Genomic DNA, 17,067 nt, shown 5'->3' on the forward strand with positions numbered 1-17,067 from the left:
ATCGTTTATAATTCTTTATGAAATGACTCGTGATACAGTGGAGCTTACAATTGACACACCTGCTTCTCTTGGCATACAATTCCCATATCTGATTCAGTCTGCAGAGCCACACTTTAGTTTTATGGGTCAGTCAAATGTTACAAATACCTTGGAGATCAGAGAACAGACATAAACATCTGGATGACTGCATGTTTGATCTCCAATTTTCAGGTCATTAAGACCCATCAAACATTGACCAATTTCTTAACCCTCTATCATAGTTAACACTGCATCTTATAGCGCCACATCTGATGATGGCAATGTCACTTTATGTGTGTGATAAGCATGCTCTGTATACAAAATTTGCAATAATACACAATGCCACATTATGTCTCTTAGATAAAACAATAGAACTCCCTTTGTGTAGTGGTTATGCTTGCAACAACATGGTGGTATGTTTAAGTTGTGGCTAAGTGGGGCTCAGAAAATAGCTTATAGTGTTATCTTAATGGAAATTAGAGATAGTTCCAAGAATTATAATCCAGAATTCACAGAAACTTGCATTTTGAAAATGGAAGTCCTCACCAAGGCCTCTTGTATAGTGTGGACCAGAATAACTCTTAAGATTTTACAAAAAAAGAGGTGCCGTTTCAAACTTTCGCCATATGTTTGGATACACACACAGGAGTTGGCCTTGTCGCTTCACAGTAAAAAAAATATTTTGACCAGTATGCAACTTGGCTGGGGGACTTTTCTAAGTAGAGTTTGTATGTTTTTTTTCTAAGCCTCAATGGGGATTCTATAGGTACTTTGATTTCCTGCTGTCCAAAGCTTCTGCAGCGCAACATCTTATTCTTTGCCTTCTCTAATGAAATAATTTGCTTCCATAGTAATAATCAGTAATTTATTTAGAATAAATGACTTACAATGAAAAAAATGTTTGGCTTAGAGAAAACCCATTTCTTTTTAAGCGTACATAGAAATGGTATAATACATTTTTTTCCCTTTAATTTTGTGTGCACCCTATAAAGAAAACACAGACAAGGATTAAGCAAAATTTTGCATGCTTCTTTTTACAAGTCAACTGCTAAAAATAGTCGCCTATTAAGTCATTTGTTTTCTATGTCTTTGTTTTTTCATTTTAAAATAAGGTAGTGCCATCTTTGGCTCTACTAGCATTTATCTGGTCTTTTTTAATGTATTTTCCTCTATGGGTAACTGATGGATTGCACTTTCAATGCAAGATTTAAAACTGATAGTGAGACTTACTACAATACACATAACAGTAGAAAGTGGAGATTACTAAAGTTTTTTACCAGGCTAGCTAGTTAAACATCAAATTCACACTGACTCACATCAGATATTTAGATGGGATAGAGAATAAGGTGTTGGTCTATATTATATCTGTATACAGTATTGTACATTTTCCTCAGACCCAGTTCATAATTTCTTTAGTTAGAGTGGTTACTACCTTGAAGAGGGAACGTAACAGTCCAGCCTGCCTTTCAATGAGGAAATTCATCCAAACATATGTCAGTTTGGAAATAAAGAATAAAAGCAACATATCACTTTAAATTAATTTATGTCATAAGTCCTTACCTTTTCTTTAAAAGCATATTCATTGCGCATGTTGTTATGTTTCGGACAAAGAGTAGTGCTATAGTTTGTTGAAAGATGTCCAGAAATGATGGATTGCTAATTTTTTTGGTGATCTGCATTTTTTAGTGGAATACATTTTTCTGGAGCCTACATCTTATTGAGTCTCATTTTGTGTAATTTAGGTGTAGCATTCACATAAGCTGTCTCTTGCTTTAATGGGGATGACTGCTGAGAGTGATAACTCCAGGTGTCAGCTTTGATCTTATAGTTGATAAAAACTGCTTATACTCAAGTCAGTGTAAAAAATTATAACAATGATGGTAACCATATTAATAAATATAATGTTGATGTAGAATGCCTATGTTGATGGCTTTCAGAATGTCATCTATGATCTGCAAAACCAGGAAAACAACTGAACAAACATGCACACAGTCTGTTTTTGCCCCTCTGCACCACCTCACCATAATTGTATAATGAGATCTAATTGTTTGTGAAATTATCTCTGATTGAGATTACAGTTTTCACACCTGTGGCTCATTAGTCTATCCTACCTATCTTGAGCTTATTTTGATTTTACTTGATTTTCAACTTTCTGATCAGCATTTTGAGAATAAAAGTATTTTTTTTAAACAGCTGTATGTGGAATATGCAGAGTTTGATGGAAAGTCAATTGCAGATTAAATCCAAATTATAAAAACAAACGGGATTCCCTCTTGCAAATAAAAGAAATGCTTTGAAAAGTTGCCTTTAAGATGCCTGAGCAATGTCCAAACTCAAGCGGCCCTACTTCTTAATGTAAACATACACGTAAGCAACCAGGGGTCTTCGAGGCAGGTTGTATTGATTACATTGTTGTCTGCATGTAGTATCGATAGGCCAACACACAAGTGACTGAAGCTTGAATATCTTTTTTGAGATTGTCTGATTTCACTCAGCTCTGGAAAGAGGAAAACGAGACAGATACTAGATATTCAGCAATATTAAGATGTTCCTTGCAAATACAAACAGTAACATTTTTTACCCAAATGATCTTAATTATTCCTGGAAAGACCTTGTCCCTTTTCAGTGCTATTGTGTTTTCTGATTTAGAGGATCTGGTAAGAAAATCCTTCATAAAAAAACATTAAATTGTATGCAGTTAGATTTATAAAGACAGTAAACATGTATGCATTGTTGAAAGAGGATTGGTTTTCAACAACTGCTAATGAATTGATGATCCTTTCCTGGTATGTTTTGCAGAAGCTGAGCTGAGCTTATCAGAGTATAGCTGTGGCAGTCTTAGTACAGATGGCGAAAACAGGTTGCATCTGCTGTAGCTGGCAAAAAAGATGGGGAAGCAGGAGTATAACCTAGTGGCTGAGATGTAGTAGCTAAGACGGTAGGGCAGATTGTTACACTTACAATCTATGTTACCCTTAGTGGAGGTTCACAGTTGCAGACATTAGTGTAAGGGTACACCTGACCTGTTTGCTTAGGCTGGCTTTATGACCATCTGCTATGTTAGGATCCTGTGCAAGATAGTATAGGAAGCCTGACTGTGAGCCATTTATTATACTTATTTCTTTTCATTAAACTCAGTTCATTGAAAATTGTATTTAAAGTCAAAGATATATCAGAGACTACCCTCCTCCTCATGTGGAGTTTATTCATGTGGGCTGATAATAATGTTTAAAGAATATGCAATCTCTAGTAATTGTGATAGCAACTGAACAGTAAAATTTGTATTTATGGTGGCACGGTAAAAAAAACAAAAAAAACAAACTTTTTAAACCCGTTATCAAATAATATTATTGCCTAAATCAAACCAAGAAGTGTTTTAGTAGCAATTTCATGTAAGGGCCCATGGTCAAAACTGCTCTAAGGGTAATTATGAGCTGCATGAAAAACACAAGCAAACAACTTAAATGATGTTTCAGTTGGAGAAGTGAAGTGGAGTGGAAGAAGTGGAGAACCATTGTTGTTCATGAATGACGTTTCTGGTATTCCTGGTTTGTCTTAAATGAATGACAGGATGCATATTTTGAAATCAATACTTCAGATCTGATGATGTCTGAATTCCATCTAAATCATAATTTGTCCTTCTTTCAGTGTATTCCACAGGGTTTATAGGCACTTCTAACACCTACCAGCCCTCATCATGTATGCCTGGACCTGCTTTGCAATACCCATGGAAATGATTATTATGTGTGGGGCTTTTTCTTATAGTCATGACTCTTATTATGGCAATTTACATGGCCCAGGATTTGCAGGTTGGTCTATGAAACCTTGCACCACTTTCTTTTGAATTGAAATGGTTCTCACTAAAGTTTAAAGAATGAGTTTTACATCAGTATATTGAGAGTTATGTTGCTTCATGGCTCAATGTTCTAGTGGGGTTCTGAACACTGCAGGTCCCAGTCCCACAACAGTGATCAACAAAATATTACAAATAAAAATCTGTTTTGACATCTTTAGTTACAACTCTATAGGTACATACTCCTTTTTCTGTGTCACACAGCAGCCATTCATGATTGTTCTGCCCTCCCCTTTCAGGGAAATGATTTGATGCAATGTCATCTTGTTTACTATGCTTCTGCCATGGGCTTCACAGCAATTATAAAAACTCAGAACAACATCGACTCTGTGCAGAGCAGGAGGGAGGTATGTCATAGTTATTACTTTGCTAGTGGTTGGTGGAAGCTATGTTTGTTCTGATTCTGCATTATTTTTCATGACATTTTTTTTTGCTTCACTTGAAATAGGTGTATGGAATATCAACTTTTTCCTGTTGTGTAAAAATGATTCAATGCAATTTAACCTTTATAATTTCTGTAACTGATAGCTGATTTTCAATTTATTGCACATGTTGTGTCTGTATGTTGTAGTAGGAGTTATCTAATACTGTATGCTTTACATGTTTCAAATGTCCAGAACAGCTTCATCTATGTATCAGGTATCTTGGTTCATCACTCTGTGGACATGTTGTGCTCCACCCCTGCTCCTTGTGGGGCTTTTGGGCAGACAGATGGGGCTAAGAGTGGGTTTACAGATGGCTCAGGCAGTGAATTGTTCTCGGTGGGGTACAACCAGTGACAAGGGTTTGTTTGAGGATGGGGATGTAATCATCGGTGGGCTCTTTAGCCTTCGTTACTCTCCTCCAGATAAAGGCCACCACTTCACCCAGCTACCAGATATCAGACCTTGCACCGGGTAAGAATCTGAAGTCTCTGTTTACTGTCAGCTCTGTAAAATGTTTGTGTACTTGTTTAACAAAGGAACTTTATGTTTCCAAACACAGTTCACTGTTATGTTTCCTTTATATATTTTTCTTAAAAATGGGATATTATTATTCTTATGCTGATTAATTTTTCAATAGCTTGGTAAATTTGATGGATATGTGTATAATTACATTTCCTCTGTGTTCTCAGTTTGCAAAATCTGCCATTACAATACATCTATGCTATGGTGTTTGCTATGGAGGAAATCAATCATAGTTCCACCTTGCTACCAGGTTTGAAGCTGGGCTATCATATTCATGATAGCTGCGCCCTCCCTGCTTGGGCTCTGCAGGCAGCACTGTCATTGGTTGGTGGAGACACCTCTACCTGTAAACCAGCAGCTGGATATGAAGAGGAAATAAGACAGAAGAGAGGTATTTAATATAGATTGTTATAGATGTAATTTACATCATTATCTGTCATTATAGATATAAACATTGCAGTATTGTCTTTAGCATGGAATCTAACATGATTTTTATATAAAAAGTGACTTATTTCAACCTATCTTGTAATGGCATCAGGTGATTGGCCTGTTCCATTAATCATTGGTGGTTCCTCATCTACGGCAGCCCAGATACTCTCCAGAATCCTCGGACCACTTTCTGTTCCTTTGGTGAGCTCCACTGGAAAAACAAAAGAATATTCATTTTAAAAAGTTATTGTATTTTCAATTTATTTACTTAGATAGAAGATGATGTGTTCTCATCCTTTTTCTCCCTTCTTAACTCAAGCCATACATTTTATTCTTTATACTCACATTCTTAAAGGTGTCAAATATAAATGTAGAATAATGATCACAATCCTTGGGTGAACATACAGTTTTCTAAAAAATACTGTTTAATCAAGAGTAGAGATTTAAGAACAGATTTTGTTTATGACATGTTTTCTGCTTTTTAGGTGAGCTACACAGCTAGCTGCCCCTGTCTAAGTGACAAGCGGCAATATCCTAACTTCTTCAGGACAATGGCAAGTGATATCTATCAAGCACAGGCTATTGCCCAACTTACCATACACAACAAGTGGACCTGGATTGGAGCAGTGATTGCAAATAATGATTATGGCCGTATGGCAGTGAAGGTGGTGTGCTTTATCTTCTGTATATTTTACAGGGAAATGTTATAGGATCTATAAGAGAAATCTACTTCAATGCCATTTTTGAATGCTTGGCAGATATCTAATCCTCTTGGTTCTTTTCGATTATACATGTCAGGTATTTCAGGAGGGGATTCAGGGGAGAGGGGTGTGTCTGGCATTTATAGAAACTCTCCAAAGGGAAAATATTGAGCAAGATGCCAGACGAGCGGCACTCACAATTCAGGCCTCGACTGCAAAGGTGATTTTAATCTTCACCTGGTACACAGATGTGATGGAACTATTCCTGCAACTAGCCAAGATAAATGTAAGAAACTGAGATAAAAATGTTTAAGAAAATTTAAGAAATTGGATTAAAAGTTGGAGACATTTACCACTGAGGAAAAATTATATTTACTTGATTTTGATTGTGACATTGAAATGGCTGACTCTGATCACTGTCACTAGGTGACTGACAGACAGTTTCTGGCCAGCGAGGCTTGGAGCACCAGTGTTGATCTTCTTCAAAACGCTGTCTCGCATAAAGTGGCAAGTGGTGTTCTTGGTGTGGCCATTCGAAGTTCAGCTGTGCCTGGATTTGAAAATTATGTTAGAAATCTGAATCCATCCCTTCGCCCTGGTGATTACTTCTTAAGGGAATTTTGGGAGAAGGAGTTTGGTTGCAGTCCTGTGGAAACTCCTCTGTCTTCCAATAACAAATCACCACAAGACAGGTCCCTTCATAAAGCTTCTCTTCCAACTTGCAAAGGCACAGAGACTCTGGAGGGAGTGTATAATCTCTTTACTGACACCTCCCAGCTACGGGTGACATATAATGTCTACCTTGCAGTTTATGCTGCAGCCCATGCCCTTCACAGCCTTCTCTCCTGCCCTGACAGAGACAGCCCTCCTGGAAACAACATCTCCACCTGCTCCTTTCCAAAACAAATCAAACCCTTCGAGGTAAATGCAATCTCTTCTATTTCACTCTTTTGTCAGACTTGCATGACATTTGCTTGCTAGTTTCAGACCTATTATCAGGAAATTGTGTAGCTCTGTGTGCGTCAGGTGAAAATTTGACCATTGATTTTCATTTCAGCACTTAATGGTTAATTTATCATTTAAATATTTTGATGCTTTCAGCTGATGCAACACCTGAGCAAAGTGAACTTCACTACACCGCAGGGTGAACAGTTCTTTTTCCAAGGGGCCGACATTACAGCAAAGTATGACCTTGTAAACTGGCAGAGTACCCCTGAGCGACAGCTTAAACTTGTTTTGATTGGTCGTGTGGATGGGTTTGATATCCATCTCAATGAGTCTGCTATTCAATGGAGCACAGGATCCGATCAGGTGCAATTGTAGGACAATTTTATTCTCATCAAACCTTCCTTTGAATTGATAGTCTCTGTAATTAACATATGCTTCAAACTGTGGTTTAAATGTTGTTTAGGTGCCTGCTTCAGTTTGCACTGAAAGCTGCCCCCCTGGTACACGGATGGCCAACAGAAAAGGGGAACCTATCTGCTGTTTTGACTGCATCCCATGTGCTGATGGGGAGATTAGCAATAGAACTGGTGAGGATCTTTTTTTTTTTTTTTGTCAGCTGTGCTATAGCTGCAAAACCTTTGGGTATAGAGTAAACCTGGCCATCTTTACTGCCTTATCCGTCTTCAAGGTTCGGCTTACTGTGAGCGATGTCCTCCTGAGTTTTGGTCCAATTCTGAACGAACCGCCTGCATTCCTCGCCAGTTGGACTTCCTTTCCTTTAATGAAACTTTGGGCATTACCCTCACAGCAGTAGCTGTTTCTGGTGCCACTGTGACAACAGCTGTGTTCGTGGTGTTCCTTCGCTACCGTCAAACACCTGTGGTGAGAAAACTGATCATTGTAATAAACTGCAATGTAGTGTGTCAGCGTAAATAGAACTAAGCTTATTTACTTAAAATAATCTGAATGAATCTACCCTTTCCTGGTAGTGGGTTTGTCCTTTTAATGTACATGTAATGTAATTCTAGGTACGTGCCAACAATTCGGAACTGAGCTTCCTGCTTCTCCTGTCACTGAAACTCTGTTTCATGTGCGCACTGGTGTTCATCGGTCGTCCATCAGTCTGGTCTTGTAGATTCCAGCAGGCAGCTTTTGGGATCAGTTTTGTACTTTGTGTGTCCTGCCTTCAAGTCAAAACCATTGTGGTTTTGGCAGCGTTCCGCTCAGCTCGGCCTGGTGCTGAGACATTGATGAAGTGGTTCGGTCCAGGACAGCAGAGGGGAAGTGTCTGCTTCTTCACGTGTGTACAGGTCTGGTATTGTTCAATCATATATATACTCTTATATATCATCTTATATATAATCAGTCTTCACTTACGTTTACATGATTAAAATGACAGGTGCGATGCTTCTATCCATCAAGGTTATCATATGTGTCATTTGGCTATCACTCAGCCCTCCTACGCCTCAACCTGACCTGGATGTCCCGGGGTTAAGGGTTACCTTGAAGTGTGCCATGGCCTCTGTGGTGGGTTTCTCTCTAGTACTGGGCTACATTGGTCTGCTTGGCTGTACCAGTCTTTTGTTGGCATTTCTTGCCAGGAAACTCCCTGACAACTTCAATGAGGCCAAACTGATCACCTTCAGCATGCTGATATTCTGTGCTGTCTGGGTGGCTTTTGTTCCTGCATATGTTAGTTCTCCTGGAAAATATGCAGTAGCTGTGGAGATTTTTGCCATCCTCGCATCGAGCTACGGTTTACTGTTCTGCATCTTTGCTCCAAAGTGTTTCATCATTCTTCTGAGGCCAGAGAAAAACACTAAGAAACATCTGATGGCCCGGTAGCAAAGACAATAACCAATTTGACATTTTAAATCATCTAAATTGCAACTTTCTATTGAGTCTAGATATTTTTTTTTTTTGTTTCATTAATTAAATAGTGTTTTCTTTTTTATTTAAAAGAAATGTTACAAATTGTTTGATCATATTATACAGAAATACAAAGACATTTCTGCTACTATCTGTTTTCTCTTTGTGGCTTTAAAAAAAAAATAGTTCTTTGAAAAAATAAATCAATCAAGCCCATGTACAATAAAGACAATACAAATATGTTCTTTTTCAGTTCACATTTTATAATGGAACTAACCATGCTTTTAAAAAAGGTCTGAAAGAAATTACATCAATAAACAGAATTCAAAAAGGATTTCCTGTTTTCTGTACTTTTTTATTGTGGACATTCAGCTGTTCTTTATGCAATACAGTTATTCCATACAATACATTAGAAGATTAAAGAGTTTACAGCAGAATACATATAGGTAACCAAGAACTGACCTTTTATGTTTAAATTAGGCCATGTAAATTAAGCTATTGCACAGACAATCAATCAAAAAGAGCCTTAAGGATTAATGTATGGCAGCGAAACACCATAATATCTTAATTTTTATGAATTTTTTTGTAGCATAAATTCAGGGTCCCTGAATCACTTCCTTACAAGTGATGGAAAAAGAAATTACTGAAGGAACTCTTATGAACAAGAACAAAGTCATCTGCCCCTGACTCTGTGTCCACTAATGTCCACTGGTGATGAATGGATAAGTGGCATTAGCTTCTTCATTTGAGCATCTAACAATATTAATAACGACAATTTTTACATAATCATTATTCAGCTGCTCATATGTTGTCTCCTGTTCTCAAGATGATCTGTAAATGATTTACCAGCACAACATTATTAACCTGCTGCTGCCATCTGCTGTTTATTTGCAAAAAGTGCGGTTTTAAAACCCATGTCTGAAGAAAACAACAAATAGTTATTGTGGGTTTTTTCGTGTAAAACTCAAGCAAGGATTTAAAAGAAAGCATCATTCGCAGACTTTCTAAGGAATAAGTTTTCTAAATGACTGTTGACTCGTAAAGATAAAATAACACAAGAAACCAAACAGTACTTTGCACAGACTGTGCAGGAGGAGGAGGCCCTACAAGTTGACACATTTCTGCAACATCATAGAGCAGGTTTGGTGGCCTGATGAAGAGCTGTACGCTGCATTAAGGGATATATAGGATCCAGTGTTTATTTTTAATAAATGTTTTTAAATTTGCAATACCAAATTGCAAAGTTTGTCTGTGAGTCAAAATCAGTACCTGAAAGGACAAACAGGCATGTATGAGACAGTGCGAGATGAATCCAAGTTGTAATTTAAGAAAATTCAATTCATAGCTGAGTTGCATTATTTCAGGCTAATTTTCTTCATGAAGAGTCAAACAGGTTGTGTCATGATAGTGTCACGTTTTATCCCGAAAAGTGCAAAATAAGTCACTGTTGACTGAAGGTTTTCACTCACACAACTATTGAGATTTAAAAGTGTTTATTTGGCAACAGTTTTCACCTTTCTCAGTGACATTATATGTCTGTAATATAGTTTAAACCGTAGCTCAACATACAGAACCCTCACACTCCTTTACTCTAAACACACACTTGTTTTATTTCATATGCTATAAATATCCAGAAATGAAAATACAACGTGTTGAGAGCTGTAATGAAATTTGGTAATTTTCTATGACTGCATGCCTCGACCCATTATAGCTTTCTTGGTGTTCCTCTCTGGTCTCAGCAGGATTATGTAACATTTGGGTCCAAACAGCGCAAACAAGAGACCAAAACTGGAGGCCAAGATGGCAAATACCTCCACTGCATCTGCATATTTTCCCGGCGAGCTGATATAAGCAGGAACAAAGGCCACCCACACAGCACAGAAGATCAGCATACTGAAGGTGATAAGTTTGGCCTCATTAAAGTTGTCTGGAAGATTCCTTGCCAGAAATGCCAAGAGAAAACTCAGAAGAGCTAGGAAACCAATATATCCAAGTAACACTGCAAAACCAACAGTGGACCCAACTACACACTCATACACTATCTTATCATTGTAGTATTGGGTATTTTTATGCGGAGCTGGTGAGGAAGAGACAAGCCAAGCAGTGCAGATTGCTGCCTGAACTGAAGTAAGACCTAAAACTGTTCCTCTCTGCTGTGAAACCCCAAACCACTTGAGGCTGGCGCCACCTCCTGGCTTGGAGGCTTTGAACACAGCCAGAACCACCATGGTTTTAACCAGGATGCATGAGATACAAAGCACAAAGCTGATCCCAAATGCTGCATGTCTCAGCTGGCATGTCCACAGTCTGGGTCGTCCAATGAACAGCAGCGAACACAGGAAGCAAAGTTTAAGTGACATCAGTAGCTGGAAGCTGAGTTCTGAATTGTTGGCTCGTACTATAGGTGTTTTGCGGTGATAAGTGAAGATACCCAGAACAACAGCACAGACACATGTGCCCAGCAATGAGGCAGCGGTCAAGCAGATGCCCAGAGGCTCCTGATAAGAGAGGAACTCTGTTGTTTTTGGGACACAGTGGTCACGCTGGGGACTGGACCAAAAGTCCTCTGGACAACTGACACACTCCAAAGAGTCTGAAAAAAAGTGGAGACAATTTGGTATACACTGTGCAATAAAAAACAATACTGTGCAATAAAAAAATCCCAAAAGATGGACACCTACTGGTCGTGTTACTGATCTTTCCCTCAGAACAAGGGATGCAGTCAAAACAGCACTCAGGCTCCCCCTTCTTTCTCACCATGCGAGTACCTGGAAGACAGCTCTCACTGCACACTGAGCGTGGGGGCTATGTGAGGACAAACGTTTCTGTTATTTCAAACCACTTAATGCTGCTATTAAGAGTTATAAAAGTGAAAAAGATGAGAGATAACCTTTTTTGATTCGAAGTTCCAGAAGATTTGGTCTTCATCAAGTGTGAGTTCTTCACCTTTAAACGCTGACATTTTCACCTCTCCCACATTCTGAACTTTAGTTCTTCCATCAGGAAGCCACAGCCAATTCATAACATCATATATTGGCAACGCATCACCTTTCTCATCAAATGAGACTTCATCACCAAAAGCTGTGGTGAAATTGACCTTTTCCAGGTAATACACAAGCTAAAACAAAATATGATAAGAACTTAAGGAAAACCAATAAAGCCGGATGAAGAAGAATGTACTCAGTGTTTGGTAGTCAATGGTTAAACATTAAATCACACATTTATGTTAATTCACATCTTAAATCATACTGTTATTGTTGCAGGGACATAACTCTAACCCTTTTTGAGCACTTTTATAAGCATGGAGAGTGTGTCACACCTGCCATAGCTCCAGAGTTTGTAAATTGGCACAGCTGTGTTCACTGAAAGGCCCTCTCCCTGGCTCACACCGCAGCATATCATCAAGTGCATAAGCCAGTGCATACACAGCCTTGTACACATTGTACTCAGGCCTGAGGTTAGAAACATCCAAAAACTCAGTCTTCACACTTTCTAGATTTTCCTCTCCAGTACATAGTGCACCTCCAGCCTCCAACCAGCCTGGTGGAATTGGTGCAAATTTACACTGAAATGTGAATTCCCAAAACTGGTTTACCTGTAGTGCAGTTAAAACAATTCATTATAATCAATGACAATTTACTCCTGGTAGAAATATCAAATTAGATCACACTGTTCAGTCTCACCATGTTATTTCCATTGCTGTTGTTGTGATGGGGGTCAGGACGTGTTTGTAACAGGAAATCCCTGAGCCCCGGTATTTCCCCTCGACGAATAGCAATGCCCAATGTGCCACCCAAGTACGGCATGAGGTGAGGGGTCTGGAGCACAGCAGCTGCTGTCCAGGCTTCACTGGCCATCCACTGCAGGCCTGTCATATTCCGTCTCATCACCTGTGCATGTAACCAATCATATGTTCTTAAAATTTCATGCCACTAAATGCCAGTATTCGTGAGTTTAAATAACTTAATTTCAAAAGTCACCATGTTTGAATGGATTTTATGCTTATTCACAGGAGAAATACAAATTTTCTATTGAAAGGTGATGTGTATCTCTAAAACCAAAATAAAAAAATATGATCATATTAAGTTAGAATTTAGCTGCATTTGACGACCAACCTCTTCCATGAGATTAAGGATCTGACTCTCATGTGCGAACACAATGACCACACGAGCTGTGGATTTCTTCATCACATCCACAATCCTCTTTAGTTCAGTTGAGTCTTTATTCCAAGGCAAAACCTCTAAGTAAGCAAGGCAACCTCCACCAAACAGACCTAGGTCAGATTGGAAGGATCGGGCAGCGTGGAGTCCGTAATCATCGTCACTGACCAGCAGACCTGCCCAAGTCCAGCCGAAGCGTTTTAGAATCTGAATCATAGCACGTACCTAAGTAAATACAGAGAGAGGGATAAGTGGAAATACTAAAGGCATTGTTTGGAAAAAATATCTTTAATTGGTTTTCCAATAAATCCTGTTAAATCATTATCATTCAGCTTTTTCTTTTTCCTATTTTTTGTCACCACACAATGCAATAAAAAGTTATAAAAGTTTTAAAAAGTTATGAAAAGTTTTATATATCATCATCTTTCTCATTGCATGGTTTTTACCTGGAAAGCATCACTTGGGATTGTTCTAAAGAAGGACGGATACTTCTGCCGGTCACTCAGGCAGGAACATGTGGCAAAATAACTCACCTGTGAAAGACATAGACTCTGTATCCCTAAAAATATTCAGATCCTTTACTAGTCATCAAAGTTGATTACAGCTGATGTTAAATCTTATCCAAAAGAATTATCAAAAGACAATGCTGAAAACTTACCATAGGTACTCTGTACAAACCTAAGACAGTGGAGATGGCAATAGAGCGTGTGGAGGAAGAATCACCCACAATCCCCAGGACTGGAGGGCTTCCTTTACAAGTCTCATTTAATATAATTTGCTCCTCTAGACTGCTGACTAATGCCAGAGCTGCACGGAATCCAATTCCAAGTGTGAGACAGTTATCATACAGACTGTACCCCAGAGTCACATTGGGAAGCAGGTTGGAGTTTCTGTTGATCTCATCAATAGCAAAGGCCATGGTCTGAGCCTGCCTAAGGCCTAGAACATCAAAACTAACACAAAATAATGTACAGTTTAACATGGAGAATACAATATGATACCACATGCAGACATTGTACAGTTCAAATTCAAGCAAACAGAAAACAAACAATCATACAATTTGAATAACAAAATAATCGAATGAGGTTGTAGAGAATGTTTCAGAAGTATACACATTCTCAAAATATTGCTCTTCAATAATAATAATAATATAAAAGACAGAAATATTGTGCTGATGGCAGTGATTTCTTCCAGATTCTTTATTTTGCTGTATCCTTGACTCACTCACCTATGGCAGGTAAGCTGTTGGGGCTCGGAGGTAAAAGACAGGTCAGGGAAGACAGAAAAGAAGTGGACCTGAAACAGCCCCCCTAAAACCACATCACCGGCTTTGTGCATCCCATTCAGATGGAACTGTCCCTGTAACACACAGGAGGAGAGCAGAGAGGACGATGCCGTGGAAGAAAGCACACAATAGGACAACGTGAGCAAGAGTAAGCCTGTGTGTAAAAAGGGCCACATGACTTTCTTCTAAATTAGCCCTTCTCTGACCACAGTCAAAGGTAACATTGCTTTGTCATCCTGCTTTTATTGACTTGCAGTCTTGTCTCATCTCTGATGCCACCTATCAGAGATGAAGAAAAGTGGGCAGAGTCTAAAATCCATTTGATTTCTGAATGATTTTATGAGGAGATAATTACTGTAAAAATGATCTCATCAAAACCACATTAGGAACTTTAAAATCTTAGATTTGAATCATGCAATAATTGAGATGTAAATTTGCCATATCATGAGTTTTTTATCTAATTTTCATTAAGTGGAATACAATATGTAAGTTCAGTTGTAAATAAAGCTGACTTTATATCTTCCTGCTAAACATTTACTCACACTTGGCTTTTTATAACATAGACTTTTTTTCAAAAAGCTCTTTAATATACAAATACCTACACATATATATAAAGGTGTGTGTGCATGTGTGTGTGTGAGAGATGAAGAGAAGCATAGTCACTTAAACTCACGAAATTCACAAATAACATTCAAGTATTTGGCATTAATTTCCCACATTAATGGAGGGAAATTAAACGTCCACTAGATGGTAGCAGCATGCCAAGATAGTTCCTCTGTGACTCCTCTGTTTGTGAAGGGTTTGCTGTCTCAGCCCAAGACTTATAGCACAAGTTGGTTTTGTCTAAACTCTTAAACAACTATTTCCTTGGCAGTAAAAGAACTGTGTATTTATTGATCAAAAGACATCCAGGAGCCACAACAACTGTCACTTCGGTAACCAAAGTGATTTCCCCTTGTATTCTTTATTTGGCTAATAATGAGGCTTGTGTAAAAGGACAATGAAAGACATTTGGAAAGTAATATTTTGGAGCTGGATGAATCAGCATCATCATGAAGTCCCAGTTTTGTGTTTTTTAAACATGCGAGTTAGTCTGAATGACGTGTTTTAAAGTTTCTTATACTGGAGGCTGGAGGTTACACTGCAGATATTGAGACACAATCAAAAACAAGAAGTTAGGCACGGCATGGAAAAGAGCTTTATTCAATTATCTACCTTATGTACATATTCTTTAAAGAATGGTGGTTAAAGCAGGACACCTCATTGTCTTAGTTTTAGTCTAATACAACTAAATCTTCTACATGGGGTATAAAATGATTTTAAATCATAACATGTATTATTGATCATTGTAACACAAAACAGAAAAACACTTAACTCATCTGGGTGCATAGGAGAGGCATCAGTAAATCCAAAGTAGCAAATCAAAAGGAACTCTTTAGAGTGTCTTGTCCCCTTTTGTGAATCTCAACCTTTCATGATGGAGGGGTTTGAGTGCCCAAGGTGTCCCAGAACTATGTTGTTGGGCAGTTAGTGGCTGGAGGGGTCACCAAAAACACATTGGCCCTTGATAAAGGATCAGACAAAGTGAAATTCTAAAACCGGCATTATAAATTCAACAAGTCACAGAGACACCTTGCCTGTATTAGAGAGACTGGGTTCTCCCAACTAAACCAAGCGTGGGATAAAAGTTTATTTGGTGGTCTGGCCTTTGCCCAATGGCTCTTGCTGTGCACAGCCTGAACAAACAACATGGCACCATCTGCTGGAGGACCCACCACCGACAGGAGCTTTTGTAAGGATGTGGTGTAGTGGAGACTTGGTGGTGATCTGAGGCTTCCACCTTGAAACAGTCGAGCTAACTTATGACACGGCACAGTTTTTTAAACTACTTTTTTGGAGAAAGCTGGTCTTTATTCCACCATCTGGGTGAAATGGAGCAAGCAGGGGTAGGCTCATTCATAGACCCCCCACCTGGGCACTGAAGTGCTGGGGTTTACCTGACAGACATAACAATGCTTTCCCTGAACCTTGAGGTTAGGGATCAGGTTCTGTCTATTACTTGCATTCATATGCCCAACAAAGGTTCAGAGCAGCCGGTCTCCTTGGGGTCCCTGAGTGGAGTGCTGTAAGATCAGAATGGGAACTTTATCATTCTCAGAATTTGGCACAGAAAGTCAAGGCTTTTGTGGAACATTTTTAACTCTCATAAAATGCAATGCAGAAGCTGCAAAAAAGGTGGTAGCATAGACAAAAAGGTCAGCAAATGACCCATATTGAATTAAAATACGGTAGTCTGTAGTAGTATGTTCTGACCCGTTAGAATTAAACCCTCTCAAAGATTACTGTAATTTCCAAATCAAAACTGGTTCAGCAGTTTAGATATTATAGAAGTATAGATATATATTTGATACATTTATTGTATTGATAACTTTTGCCTGAAAGGCTTACTTAGTGATTAATTTTTCTAAACCTGTTTATGAAACTGTGTCCAAGCATTCTAACTTTCCCTCCCGTGTACCGCAGAGCACTTTCGTAAAAGGAAGACAAAACAGCCAGTCACAGATCAAGGTTTTAAATCAAGATGTGATTGACCAGTATCCCTCTTTGTTCATTCACTGCATGGGAAATGGCTCTTGCTGGTAAAGTATATTGTATGGCCAAGCTACTTTGCCACAAAATAAAAGTAGTAACAGAAAAATGTATCACAAAAAACCCACACATTTATTTGTTGCTTCAAATTGCCTCTAAATTCTTTATTTTTATTGAAAAGAGATTAAGTCCTTTACACATTGTACAGCATAGTATAATAGCAATATCTAGGGCTAATCACTGATGAAAATGCAAAAAACAGGCTTGT

General features: G+C 38.5%; 2 protein-coding genes across 2 annotated transcripts; one reads left to right on the forward strand and one right to left on the reverse strand.

Moving 5' to 3' along the window:
* Positions 1-4,155: 4,155 nt before the first annotated feature.
* olfcr1 (olfactory receptor C family, r1) lies at positions 4,156-8,778 on the forward strand. The gene is made up of 12 exons (XM_072393104.1): positions 4,156-4,218; positions 4,511-4,767; positions 4,986-5,209; positions 5,357-5,439; positions 5,733-5,912; positions 6,046-6,234; positions 6,375-6,869; positions 7,050-7,259; positions 7,360-7,483; positions 7,585-7,778; positions 7,925-8,206; positions 8,319-8,778. The coding sequence occupies exons 1-12, from the start codon at positions 4,156-4,158 to the stop codon at positions 8,739-8,741; spliced, it is 2,724 nt and encodes a 907-aa protein (XP_072249205.1). The 3' UTR covers positions 8,742-8,778.
* Positions 8,779-10,447: 1,669 nt separating this feature from the next.
* Positions 10,448-14,278, reverse strand: olfcq20 (olfactory receptor C family, q20). The gene is made up of 9 exons (XM_072393105.1): positions 14,154-14,278; positions 13,584-13,878; positions 13,372-13,458; positions 12,881-13,150; positions 12,449-12,655; positions 12,085-12,360; positions 11,656-11,883; positions 11,447-11,570; positions 10,448-11,358 (listed from the first exon to the last, which is right to left on the reverse strand). The coding sequence occupies exons 1-9, from the start codon at positions 14,261-14,263 to the stop codon at positions 10,448-10,450; spliced, it is 2,508 nt and encodes an 835-aa protein (XP_072249206.1). The 5' UTR covers positions 14,264-14,278.
* Between the last annotated feature and the right edge of the window lie 2,789 nt (positions 14,279-17,067).

The sequence above is a fragment of the Leuresthes tenuis genome, unplaced genomic scaffold (assembly GCF_036924035.1).
Source record: "Leuresthes tenuis unplaced genomic scaffold, fLeuTen1.0.hap1 SCAF_9, whole genome shotgun sequence".
NCBI classification, from domain to species: Eukaryota; Metazoa; Chordata; class Actinopteri; order Atheriniformes; family Atherinopsidae; genus Leuresthes; species Leuresthes tenuis.

What these genes read in the sequence shown, in the direction of transcription:
- olfcq20 (XM_072393105.1), bottom strand. Translation starts at nt 14,263, where the DNA reads ATGCACAAAGCCGGTGATGTGGTTTTAGGGGGGCTGTTTCAGGTCCAC. An exon ending in TCCTTAATCTCATGGAAGAG is followed by an intron (nt 12,656 to 12,880) that starts GTTGGTCGTCAA and finishes TTACATGCACAG; the next exon opens with GTGATGAGACGGAATATGAC. An exon ending in ACAGCAATGGAAATAACATG is followed by an intron (nt 12,361 to 12,448) that starts GTGAGACTGAAC and finishes ACTGCACTACAG; the next exon opens with GTAAACCAGTTTTGGGAATT.
- olfcr1 (XM_072393104.1), top strand. Translation starts at nt 4,156, where the DNA reads ATGGGCTTCACAGCAATTATAAAAACTCAGAACAACATCGACTCTGTG. An exon ending in ATGGCCGTATGGCAGTGAAG is followed by an intron (nt 5,913 to 6,045) that starts GTGGTGTGCTTT and finishes TATACATGTCAG; the next exon opens with GTATTTCAGGAGGGGATTCA. An exon ending in GGAGCACAGGATCCGATCAG is followed by an intron (nt 7,260 to 7,359) that starts GTGCAATTGTAG and finishes AATGTTGTTTAG; the next exon opens with GTGCCTGCTTCAGTTTGCAC.